This window comes from Glossina fuscipes, unplaced genomic scaffold, assembly GCF_014805625.2.
Source record: "Glossina fuscipes isolate IAEA_lab_2018 unplaced genomic scaffold, Yale_Gfus_2 1, whole genome shotgun sequence".
NCBI classification, from domain to species: Eukaryota; Metazoa; Arthropoda; class Insecta; order Diptera; family Glossinidae; genus Glossina; species Glossina fuscipes.
Window position 1 is genome coordinate 17804521 of NW_023998415.1, and position 14024 is coordinate 17818544.

General features: G+C 36.9%; 1 protein-coding gene across 2 annotated transcripts in view; it reads left to right on the forward strand.

The window, feature by feature from the left end:
- Window positions 1–14024, forward strand: part of LOC119632218 — a 61937-nt gene that overhangs the window by 43753 nt on the left and 4160 nt on the right. For both annotated transcript variants that reach the window (XM_038025026.1, XM_038025025.1), the window contains 3 exons: window positions 5302–11223; window positions 11287–12037; window positions 12411–13908. In XM_038025026.1, the coding sequence (XP_037880954.1) occupies window positions 6802–11223; window positions 11287–12037; window positions 12411–13849 (6612 nt within the window). In that variant the 5' untranslated portion in view covers window positions 5302–6801 and the 3' untranslated portion in view covers window positions 13850–13908. The remainder of the gene's footprint in view (window positions 1–5301; window positions 11224–11286; window positions 12038–12410; window positions 13909–14024) is intronic.

Sequence of the window (14024 nt, forward strand, 5' to 3'; positions counted from 1 at the left end):
CATTTCTTTATTTACGAAAATTTCAATTTTAACTGCTTTCACTCTGTTCACAAATGCATTTATTTATCTCTGTGCATTAGATGTGTAGATTTTATGTGTTTCATTGCATGTTTAATATACAAATCAACATCATAAACAACATTCTCCCACAATTTTACAAATAGCGGAAAAATAAAAAAAAAAAATAATGAAACGCAATTACTCGACCCGGAAAATACAATATCGAATAAATATCTTTTATGTAGACTAACTTTTTGTGATTAGTCCGCCAACATCATTTGCATTCATTCAACTGGGCATGTTTTAATAATTACACTTTAGTCATTATGTCCTATAAGTTTTTTTTTATTGAATTTGTCATTCTTCCCATTTCAGTTGGGTTTGGTAAAATTATCTGTTTATTGTGCTTAAAGAGACTTACATACACACACCCGTAGATTTATTCCAATATTGCATATAATTACGAATTAAATTACTTTTATAGATATATTATCAGCTATGCCGATTGACAAATACATATTGTATTACATATATATGAGATTCTATGCAGAAGCCGGTTAACAAACGAATCTCATTATCGAGCAAACACGAAGCGACCGACTTTGCATATTGTGGATGAGATGGTTGTCGTTAACGAGAATTCGATTGATGGGTATGAGCACTACTTGCTCAATATCGAACATAAAATGTCATATTTTAGATCGAAAGCATATATCTATCTATCTATCTATCTATCTATCTATCTATCTAGCTTCATGTTCAAAGGAAAAATACAGTAAAATATCGGTATAAAATAAAAAAAAAGAATATATTTGATAAATTAATTAGTTAATGTGTATGTGCATTTATTAAGAACTGCTTAATTGCAGAAATTTCAAAAAAATTGATCAAAATATCATAAGCACATCGTACATATTTATTTATTTTAATGTCATAAATTAAATGAAAAGAGATAAATGAATGAATATGAAATGAATGGAAAAATTTTTGGGCGATTACTAGAAACTTATAAATGAATATGTACTCCTCAAACGTGATATTTACGGCTCGTTTGCCAGAGTACTGAATACTTAGGGAGAGAAAAATTACCCAATTTCTAGGTACTTGCAAAAATTTTGATTATTTTTTCACTTGTATAAGGCATTTATTGTGGAAAATTGATGCAAGATATATTAATAAATAATTTATTTCCATCATTTTCTACAACATTTTTGTCAATATGACGAAATATCATTTCGAAAGACATAGTTTGACAGCGATCCACCCACCAGCCCATTTTCGCACTTCGTCAATTTTGCGAACTCGCATACCAGCCAAGCCACACTGCATCGACTTGAACAAGCGGTAATAGGGCGATGCCATCTCTGGTGAGTACGCTGGATGTCCCAGAACTTCTCATTCGAGTTACAACAGTGTATCATGGACAACTCTTGCAACTAGTAGCCAAAAAATGACATTTTCAGGCAATTCGTGTCGCCAATTTTAAACCGTTGCACCGCAAAACCGACAATTGGGATATGATGAAGCAGCTTAACCAAGCAAACCTAGAACGTGTTTAATGGGCTTCGGCTAAAGATTTCTTCAAATAAACGAGAAAAGTAATGAATTCGAAAGAAGAAGAATTTTTCAACGCTCCATGATTACCGTTGGCGTACGCTGAATAAGTCAACAATATTAAATCGAAAACTATTTTTTTATGTAGGGGATGATCAAGACCATCGAACTCAAAGGTTATGTACACTGGTATTACCTATTTCTTTATTATTTTTACCTGTAGATTTCGCTGATTACAATTTTTGCAAGCACCTAATAAATAAACATTCAACTTCAATTCGATTTATTAAAAATTTTTTATTATTTTTATAATGCAATCATATCGTACGATAGCTCCATAACGAGAGAATCGTAAAACGAACCCAGGTTTTTGAATTTCACTGAAACCAACCTCTGAAGGTCTTGACGCCGAGAGTCTTTTTTGATCAAATACATCGTAATGCTTCGGCAAAAAATAGAAGAAAAAAACAGACACACATATGGGAATTATTCATTAAAAATAGAAATTTATCGCCAGAAAAATTTTTGGGTATAGCGATATTTATTTAGAAATTGGATATTCACCAGGCCTTGACTCTCAAATTTATTTCGAATATCGTCATGTTTGATAATGGAATGCTTTAAGAGTTAAAACAACTAAAGTACACTCGCTACCCTACTCCTGTTCGTGTTTCGTCTTGTACACTTAAATTGTATGCTGCAACTAAATTAGAAAATAGGGAAAATCAGCCACGCTCACTCCGCATAGAAGACTATGAAAATTTAGCTGTTTTGCATTTTTAGGGTAACTGTGATAGTTATAAAAGATTCGTTCATGACCGAATACAAATTTCTTATTGGTTGAAGTTCAATGTTAAGAAATAGACTGAGTACCGTGTAGTCAGATTAACAAAATTTGATTGAAAAACATTGAAATGTGATCCCGAATATAAGTAAGGAGATGGGACGATTCAATCGTATACGGGGCATGATTTGGTTCCAAGTGGGTACATGCAGAAACACCAGACGTAACTAGAAATTTTCAAAATACTTAGGAGTTAAAAATCATTCTAAAAGGTCTATTACGAGGGATTGAATGAATTAATTATTATTAAATTATGGGAGAAGGCCAGACGATTACAGTTTAAAACTCAATAATTTATTTTTAATTTTTTTGAAGGTGTTACTGACATCCGTGTAAATTACATCCATCTGCGAGCCAAAATAAAAGCCTTAAGTCTTAAGTCTGGCTTGTCAGTGGAGAGATATGTAATTATATTGCAAAAAATTTATTGTCGAGTAAAAACGCACTCAGTTCAAGAGTGTCTGCAAGGCCCAGAAGGAAGCATCAAAGACCCCACAAATTCCGTTCGTCTGTCCGTCTATGTAATGTTTACTGTAAATATTCTCCTGACCGCAAAAAACGAAAGTATTGACTTCAAATTTGGCAGAGACATTGAAAGTTCTTGCAAGCAGATTGCTATTCAGAAAGGGCCCAATCGGTCGAAGAATACACCCACAGCACAGGTGAACTGACACCATCTCTGATTTTCAAAAATAATAAAAAATTGGTTTTCTACTCGGTACACTCATAAAGAACAGCAAATAAATGCACAAAAATTTGAACGCATATACTATGGGACCTGTATACTAACGGAAAAAATTGACCACCCCTACCCAATATTGTAGTGTATCAAAATTTAATTATTTTTTTCAATACCTTTATAAGAAAACAAGTTTCAAAAATCCCATAATGGCCAGTTTCAATCTTAATATATATATATATATATATATAGTATAGCATTTGCGGTAAACATTCTCCCGTTAGCGAAAATGAAAATGTCGCCTTTAAATTTGCAAAAGAATTTGGAAGTAACTTAAAGCTTTTCAATGACACGCCTACGACGCCCACACGGCTATGCGACAAAAACTTTTGTTTTGAAAATAGAAAAAATCGGCCGCACTCACTGCATAATATAGGCCATAAAAATTTAGTTCCTTTATTTTTTGTTGTCTTTTTTAGAATAGCGGTAAACGATTCGATTACGACCGAATATATTAGTTTGGGGAAAAAGAAATCCATTATTTTTATATGAACCATAAACACCATTCACAATTTTAGCCGCCTGGCTTGCATTTTCGCCTTTGTCAAAGAAAAACTGTAAAATGTACCGAATTTTCTCTTTGTTCACTTCCATTTTTAACACGCTGTAACTCATAGCTGAATGCGCCAAACAAAAAACAGCAAAAGAATTTTTTTTACTGCGAAATGTACAGTATGTAAATGTATGGTATCGGAAATTGTTTGATCGATACTTTACGAGAAATCTATCAGTGCAGCCATCTACCGAAAAAATAATGGATTTCTTTTTCCCCAAACTAATAATATTCTTACTTGTTATAATCGAATATAGTTATTGGACTCAATACATACGATTAAAACCAACAAAATAAAATTAACCATGTCGTTTGCTCTTTCCCTTCCCATATATCCTACGCAAAACGAAACGGTCAAATTGAAATATAATACTTATCGATACACATTATATATACATATATATATATATATACATCTAAGTTTATGCGGAGAGTACAACTAACTATCGGTCCTGTATGTATCTCATTCATTTTCCGAATAACTTATATGCACAAATAATTACGTAATAGTCAGTCAAGTCCATTAAAGTTTAAATACAATGATTGCAGGATTCTTCCAATTTTTTGCCTCGTATATATTTAACATCATTTTCGTGCCCCAGAGATAATTGTTTATTAGTTTGTAATAATCAATAATCAATCATATGTAATAATAAATCAAACATCAAGTTCAAGCTTTAGTGGCAGAGGGAAGGCGAACACAAAAATCCAAATACCATACAATAAGTCAAATAGAAGAGAGTTCGGTCGAGTCTGTGAACGTAGTTGTATCTCGACACTGACGTTAGTGGACACTTGTTGAAATAAATTACTTACTATGATAAAAAAAAAGCAAAAGAAAAAAAATAATAAATGAAATTATTAATCGATCAAAAGCAATACGGAAAAGAGAACGAATTCATTCGCTTTCACTTACAGTATCTGCATCACTTTCTCCATATACATAACTATAAGGCATAGAACTTTTTAAGACTCTGAACCATATTTTCGCGTTCGCTTTTACAACCTTTGCAGTGTCTATTCTTATGTACATATATTATTATTATGCATATATATATATATATATATATACGAATGGAAACTATTTCCAATTTTATTTGCGTATCTTTCAGATATGATTTCGTGTATTGCTTGCTATACAGTTTATGTCTTTATAGTTTTATAATTTTGATATCTCCTTGAAAACTAGGAACTATTTTCTACATTTAACTATCTGCCATTCCTTTAGGCAAAGTTCTTATGGGTGGCGTGTTAATACGCTGGCCCGCCTTCAATCTATTTTTTAATCGATTTAGAGCGAAGAACACAAGAAACGCAATAAGGAAAATTATTAGTCTGCAATTTAGATAAAATATATGCATTCCATAGATGAAAGCTTCAAGAATAAATGTAACACAGTGCGCGCGGCTAGTTCAACAATAATTCGAATTACAAACATAGCATCGCATCGAAAATGTATAAGAAGAGATTTGTAATATAAATTTTGTTTTGCATGCCTGAATGAATGTTGTATAATAACTACTGCAGCGGTAACAACACTTTGATAGAACTCTTTTATATCGTATTAATTATTTCTATAATTTTTTTTCCATTTATCTTCTTTACTTTTAGATTTACTCTCGAATATAATATCATTGCGACAAAACATAATATCAACGCGAAAGAATTAACAATAGGAAGCTAGCGCGTGCTATTGTGCTGATTAAAGCAGATCATAAGAAGCTGCAATATAAAAGAAAACGTACTTACATAGAGATTAACAGTCACAGCGAGCGTTTAAAATATTGTAAAGATTATACAAATGCATTACTGCATTACAAATGTTATATGCATGCTTTGTATGTGTGCCGGGATGCTTAAAGATATATAGTCAAGTAGTTTGTGTTTTTATTGAAACAGCCAGCAGCCAGCAGCCAGCAGCCAGCAGCCAACAGCCAACAGCCAACAGCCAACAGCCAGCAATCAGATCAACCACAACGACGAGGAACATTTGTGAAAATTGGCTGCTAACAAAACATTTAGTGTGCACACTTGATACATCAAATTACTGACGGAAGAGGCATATAAGAGGAATCTGCGTTAATTCAGTTCACACTTTGAACGCATTGATTGGTATATGTTTAGCTAGTTGAGTTCTAGTTGGTATTCGGCCTAAAAAGGCCGCACAATCATACAATGCGAAGATGGAGCAATTAATTATTTTTTCATATGAGTAAATAAACAGAGAAAAAGTAACAAACTGACACAAAAGCACGAGAAGACAAAACGAAAAACTATTTTTAAACTTTTCAATAAACTAATACTTATGCATATAAGAGATACAGACTAAACATCGCTAAGTTGTCGTTAGTTGTCGAGTTGCACGTTAGCAAACGAGAAACACGAGTGCAAAACATGCATTGGATAACACTGGAACTGACAGTATAGGTTATTGTTCTGTTACCTTCGAGCCTTAAGAGGAAGTAGTGGCGGTGACGTTGTCGGTGAATGTCAGTCATTGCGAATGTTGTCAGTAAAAACGCTGAACAGCAAGAAGACACTCGAGCAATTGGACCGGCAAGCATGCACATTGCAAGACACATACTAAGCTTGCTATGTGAAGATAACAATGGCTAAATAAACTCATCATCGTCGTCATCATCACAATTAAACTCTATATACATGTATTTGATATTGTCTCTCAAAGCCTATTCCTCAAAAGGCAGAACAATAGCGTTGTCGGTAAATGTGTAGGAATAGCTCTTCATAAAAAACAATAACAAAAGCTTTAGCTACTGTTCACTTGTTTTTAACCTCAAGGAAGAAGAAAAAGGAAGTTTTCTTAAAAAAAAAAAAAAAAAAACAAGAAATTGCTTTAAAAGAGTTTCAAAAAGCGACAAAAGCGCCAGAATTTTAAGCATTACTTACGCCGTCAACGTCCAACTGAGCACGACAAGTACTTAAAGCGTGACATTTGTTGTATTGTTAAGTCTAGAAAAAACGTGACCGTCCGTTGACAATAAAACTGAACAGCATATACACACTCGAAACCAGAAAGCGACCATTTAATAGCTCATTGGCAGTTGACAACACGTTTTAACTGCATTTAAGCAGCGAGAGAGACTTATTATTATGGATCAATCGAATTTAACAACTCCCGTCTCACCAGATACTTGTACCACCAGTAGTTCATCGTCCACGACATCATCGGCCCCCCAATACAGTGAAGATATACGCCGGCCATTGCATGGCTTAGATTTATTAAGTCGTAAGGGAAGTGGATCGTCTACCAAGACATGTGAAGTAAATTTAGGTGACGAAGAGCGCGATACATTTTCCCCAGTTAGTAGTAATGACAGCTCCAGTGATCCCGACAATATTTTAAACAATTGTAATGGTGATGCCTGCTCTTCTTCCACCGCAAACAACACTACCACCGCCTTGGTACCGAATAAAGATAATAAACAATTGGATGGTTTGTTACCACCATTAAAGTTAAAACTCTCTTCAAGTCTTGTCAATAACATGCATCCGACACCTTCAAAAGAGGAGAAACAAAGACAAAATGAAGAGATTGTTATACTAGAAACGTCATCGATCTCTTCTGAGACTGGTTCTTGGGAATCGGTTTTTCCTCATGCTAATGCTAGCGTTACCACAGCCACTGCGAATTCCGTTAGTCAAATGCCTTCAATGGATCCTCATAATATGGACTTAAGTAATTTTTGTGTAGGTTTTCTGCAAAAAGAGCCACTGCTTACTGTCGCAGGCAAATTGGACGCATCTGACAGATTCCATGAAGAGCCCACATCTAGTGGGACCAATTTACTCACGGAACCCGACTTAGAACCCCTAAACAGAGAACGTACATATTCGGCGGGAGCCCCTGTGACTGCAGATACTAGTTCACTTTGTAAGGGTCACAGTTCAAATTGTTTAAATCGTGAATTATTAATTGAAACAAAGGGTGACAATCCTTTAACAAACTCGCAGACTAGCAATTGTTTTATTGACGCTTCGTCGCTTTGTGATGAAGATGAAATTTTACCTTTCTCTAGCAAAAAAAATCATTCTCAAATAGAACAGTTTAAAATTCAGCAAAAGGCAACAGGTAATGCCAACGGTGACTTAAATTCGCCGACTAAGCAATTAGAAACATTCCATAAATCTTTTGCTCGATGCAAAGTAAAATCAGCCAAAGAAGATATGCTCACACCGAAAGAAGAAGTACGCCCGAAATCAAGTTCAAGCTGCAGTTCAGAAGAGGGTGAATCATCCAAAAATCGTAATAATTCCGGTGGTGATTCGGCTAGTAATTTATCAGATGAAGAAAAATTGTGGAAAAGGGATCATGCTGCATACTCACAAAACACAAGGGAATTGATAGATGAGGGAAAATCCCTTCTTAAACAACCTGTTCTCAGAGATAATCAGTTACTTGCCAATGATGAGGTTACAGAACCTTCGGTGTCATTGGCTCACGATTTGGACTCCTCTGACTCTTCTGATATGGTTCGTCTGCGTCGCGAACAAGAACGAAAGATCCCTTTCAGCTTTCAAGCATCTCCACACTTCAGTGGGTTACCGTCATTAGCGTCAAAACTTATACACAGTAATCAGCCGCCACCGTCTTTAGCTAACCCTCCCAATGCAACTCATCATAACGATCTCAGTTATACCACAGATTATTCTTCTTCTAGTCCAGCTCCCAGTTTGGTGTGGTCTGAACATGAGCACCGGTCTGGCAGTCATCAACGCTTGGGGCTTGGCGAAGATTACGAAGTACAACAGAAGAAGACATGTTCTTTACAACCTGATACTCCTCATAATTCCATTGTTCATATAGAACTAACGTCCAGCAACACTTCATCTATACATAGAGACTGTACACTGTCGTCTTCATTTTCTCACCATCGCGATTCCGGAGCTTATTGCAGTGATGCCACTGATTCTCCAGTACCTATGCCTCGCACACCCAAACGTACAAAATTCGATGAAGCAAATCCGATCATATCTGGTGGTGCATGCATAAGCGATTTTCACGTCAAGCAATGCGAAAGTCCAACTGTTCGAAGAAAAACCGACGCTTGCCCTATAGTATCTGGAGGTTTTGTTTCATTGGATTTTGAGTCCACTCGACCGTTGATCGATGACTGCGCTGAAGAAGAAGTAGAAATGCGCGTCAAGCCAAAACTTCGGAAACCTTTAAGCGGTATTGCCTCTTGGGTGGTGGACATGAGCGACTGTCAACGCTCCGAACGACGCAGAAGCACTAGTTCTACATCTAGTTTGGAAGCTTCGCAGTCAAAAGTTCGCGAACGTTCCGATTCGAACAGCTCTCATAAAAGTGGCTGCGGTTTTTACGTTTCCCTCAACGAGATGAACAAGAAGCCACATGAAGACGAAAATGTAGACCAGCGATCGCTTAAACAAAACAATATAACGGCACAAATGAGTAAATCTTACAATGCACCAACATCAACAAAATTTTTTGTTAACCTTTCAACTAGCGAATACAAACCGAAAGATCGCACATTAGAGGAAACAAAGCTGAAATTACCTAAACAAGATCAAAATTCTTGTAGTAATTCACAGAAAACTTCGTATAGCATGTTTATTGACATTGGAAATGGTGATAAGAAGCTGCGCATGAATGGGCGCCAAGAAGCATTTAATTTAGCTCAAAAGTTAACAGGCCATCGAAAGTGCGAGGAAGCAATGAAATCTAGCGCTAGTTCAACGGAGACTCTAATGTCTAAAAGTAACAATTTTAAGAACTCAATGGAGGTCGAGTCTAATATTGCGGCTGAAAGCAAATCCTTAGATTATAAAATTAACGCAGAAGCACCGATTACAGTGGCAGCCATAAGAAGAATAAGCCAACAGCAAAGAAACCAAAATGAGGCCAATAAAAGGCATTCTTGGAGTAATAATCCTAGCAAAGATTTGGGAAACGTCGAATGTAAACGCTCTATAAGTCTTACAAATAACGGTGATACCGTCAAAAGTAAAGAAAACGGTATTAATAGTAAAGGTCTGATGAGTATTATTGATAAAATACCAATTATTTCGAAAGCTTCATCGCTGTCAGTGGATAGTTCTTTGTCGCCTTATGATGAATACACCGGTTCTAAGTCAGAACTAAGTACCAGTTCTGGAGGAGAACGTGAAGAGGGAGAAGCAGTTGGGATAGCCGGGACTGCGCCAGCGAACCGCGTTAAAAAGCGCCGTCGGGATGTTCAAATTAATGAAACATTTGATAAAAGCAGTTTGGCTTCAATAACCGATGGCATTCTATCGAAAGACATTTCACCTATGTCTGCCACCGACACCGACGATTTGACTTTTCAGCAAGAGGAAGAGCAAGCAATTAGAGAAACAGCTGCTTTGCAACAACAACAGCCAACGCAACAGCAAACTTCCTCTAATTCTCAGCTTCCCGTTTCCACAGTTAATTCTTCTTCCAGCCGCATGTCTAATATTATTATGGAGACCATTATAGAAGCCAAGGAGACAAGTTCACCTAAGAAAAATCTCTCTGGTCTCTCATTGGAAACTTTACACGCCACCATTGAAAAACAAAAGATGTTATTGGAGACTGTCAATGAACATGCCGAGGCGGAAAAATCAAACTTTGTTAAACTCTCTGATATGGATAAACCATTGAAATTGGAAATTAAGTCTCCTGACCGTATGAGTACTAGCGTAGGTAATCACAGACAAATTAATCGTTTGTACAAAGATGATAACAGAGCCCGACCTCATTCGTGGACCATGTCACGTTCTATAGGAAATAGTTTCTTAAATATAACTAGTTCAGTAGAAAATATGCGTAGTTTGTCAAGACTTTTTCCTAATTTTTCCAAAGAAATTTCTAACTCTTTACCTAACGATATGGCGCTTGACAACATGGACTATCTTCAAACCGATCTCAGCGCTGATTCTAGTTTAGCCTCCAGTATAAGTCGTTCGGGCATGGATGAGTCATCTTTATCCTGCCGGCAACCAAGACGTTTAGGCGAAGATTTGCTCAAAATGTTCCTCCAAGAAATAGCCACTGATATGATTGTGGAGGTGCATGGAAGACGTATCAAAGCACACAAATGCATTTTACGTTCACGTTGCCAATACTTTGCAGCTATGTTAGCCGGAAATCAAACAACTGGTGTGGTTTCTCTACAAGGATATTCTTATTCTGCGGTTCACTTTGCTCTCTGTCACATTTACTCAGGCGCTTCGCATCCTCCCGACGGCATCAGTCTTATGGAATTAGCTGCATTAGCTGATCTATTGGGTTTGGAGGGTTTAAAAGAGGTGACCTCACATGCTTTGAAAACCAATTACTGTCACAATTTTCATAAGCCATGCTCAGGCTGTATAGATGGAATATTGCAAGTGTTACCTGTAGCCTTGAATCACGCTTTAGACGATTTGTACCGTAAATGTCTGAGATGGACATGCCGACATTACTTGAAAGTTTGGCCTACTCGACAATTTGCTCAACTACCACCTGACATATTAGCGAGATGTCGTCAACAAATTGTAGCTTACTTGGTGAGTAAGATCGACTTTTTCACTTAACATTTTAAATTTACTGTTCATCACTAACAAATCTAGTCTTCTGAAACGGTTTTGGACACCGTTTTGGATTGCGACAATGTCCTTGGGCAATTGGCTTCGTATCGCTGGGGTGCACTTTGTGAAAATTTGGTACGTGATATTTTGGATGCCGCTTACGCTTACATGGCAGATCACTTTGCCAGCCTTATAGCGAGTGATTCGTTCCTATCATTAGGGCATGATCGCAGCTGCCATATTCCACGATTGGAAGGAGTTCTCTTGAGAACGGCATCATCTTTAACTCCAGACCAAGCATGTCGAACTTATCAACGCATCACCCGCTTAAATACCGTTCTACAAGCCAAAGTCATTCAAATGCCTGCTAGTTTGGGTGAGCTGGCAAAGGAATTGCAAGGCTTGCATGAAGAAGAGTTAGAATGGGATGCTGAATATATTCGTTTGGTAAGCTCCCTACTGTCCGCTGTAGAACAATGCCTCATCAGACAATGTTCACGTGCTATGAGAGTTACGGCTTGGCAAAGGATGGATTTGGATTTACGTAAGAAAATTCAAACTTTAGCGCGTCTTACTGAGCCGTTGGATATCAAACGCAATAAGGGCGTCTCTAAAGCATTTTCTTTCGGAGGCAGCACTCGCAGTCAAAACTTGCATCAAGTCAAATTGGCTATACAAGCACATTCAAAAAAATCTGTGGCCCAGGAGACACAAATGTATAAAGCCACGCAAACATTAGAATCGGTACAAACAACTGAAAGAGGAGTGCAAGCCAATCACGATATGAGGGAAGGTATAGTTGCAAAAATAATTATTTTATATTTACACATATTTTTACAATAATCTACTAATGTTATCATTCCACATGTAACAAACGAATGCACAAACTTCGAATCTCATAAAGCATATGTAAATCGATTTGCCAAGTCCGTCTATCTATTCGCCTACAATCTTTTTTTGAATTCTTATAGCAAAATTGAAAAACAAAATTCTAACTTGGAACATATACATTTAGTAGTATTCTGTGTTCTTATGATATAATCCACTCATAAGTGGTCCGCATGAAATGAAACTATGACTAAAATAATAACTAAAATAATCTAATTCTTGTGTGTGTGTATGTGTGTGTGTGTGTGTGTGTATCCAATTTTTGTTTCTATTTTAAGGTCGAGTGCTAAAGTCCAATTCTCGAGCCCACGTACCTCAGCATTATCGTGCCATCTCTCAGAGCACGGTCACTTCAGATCGGAACGGTATGAATATAAGTATAAAAAATCATCGAAGAACTAAATCGGAGGCACCAGCAGCTACTACGAATACGACTAACAAAAATTCTGAACCAAAGAAACTTGTGAATATGCCTAAGAATAAATCCCAACCCGTTAAGCTTTCCGAAATCAGACCGCGATATTTGGAACCCAAAAGAGCACACAATGGGCCTGTCAGAAGCAGCACAAGTTCTTCGATACCGGCAGCCACTAAAAAGCAATCCTATCAGCATTCCTCCAGTGAAACTTCACGACATTCGAGCCCAGCAACTCGTAAACACACTGGGAATAAAGTAGCTGGCATTAAATCCATTACTAATATGTCTTTGGATAGCTTAGCTTCAGCTACAGGTCGTGCTGCACAAAGCAAAGCCTGTAAGTCTTCCGATAATGAACGCTATTCAGACATATGTGTAGATTCACTTGCTGAAAGTCTTAAAAGTTCGGTGATAACAAATAAAACCACTTCTCATGAATCATTAACTACCAACCGATTGGCAAAACTTAAAGCAACAAGAAACGAAATAAATCAAACAACCACGAATGGTCAAGCGCAAAAACCTAGGATTGTCAATGGTACGAAACCCATAAGACCCACAAGTTTGGGCGCAAAGCCGACAAAGTACTTGCAACAAAAGATTACATCGACTGGTTCGAGCCCTTCATCCGTAACTACCACTAAATCGGCCACTAGTCGGCTGTCGTCGATTAGTTCTACACAATCAGGTCGAGGTGTTTACAAACGTTCTGTTTCTGTACCGGGTAATAATGAACCGCTGACAACCAAACATAGTTTTTTATCAGCTAAATCGCGGGAAATTTTAGCCAAACGTGCTGAAAAAAACAAGCAACAAGAATTACTTAAACGGAGGACAAATGAACAAATTGACGAAAAGCCTATAACAAAACCGATTCCGGCAGTAGGATCGGTAATGCGTTCAGCCTCGCACAACTCGGTACTAACAACAAATTCAGTAGCTCGTAACTTTTTAGCCTCTAATATTCCAACACGAAGACCAAACACTTTACATCTAAAAAAAACCAACGGATTAGTAACAACTTCTACGCAGAAAGCCGAAAATAATAAAATTATTGCGCGTAACACACAACACACCTTTCATCAAGAACCCTACCAGACCGCCCAGGCTGTTAAACAAAAAATTGAATTACTCATTAAAAGTTCAACGAACGCTGCAAATGTTGTGAATGATAAGCACACCAATGTCGACGACGGTCAACACCCATCTATGATCGAATCGAAATTGGAACGCTCAAGTACGTTTTGCAAGGAAACGGCTGACGTAGCAGATATAAATGAATTGCAAATTATCGAATAAACGAACGACAGTCGCCGAAGCAAAAATATGCAGCAGTAAAAATTTCTTTCACTAAAGAGGTGAGCTTAGAAAATCTTCCTTCATCCCACATTACCCTTGCCTATATATACATATATATATATATATATATATATATATATATATATTACCGACAAACTCTGGATTTAATAATTTT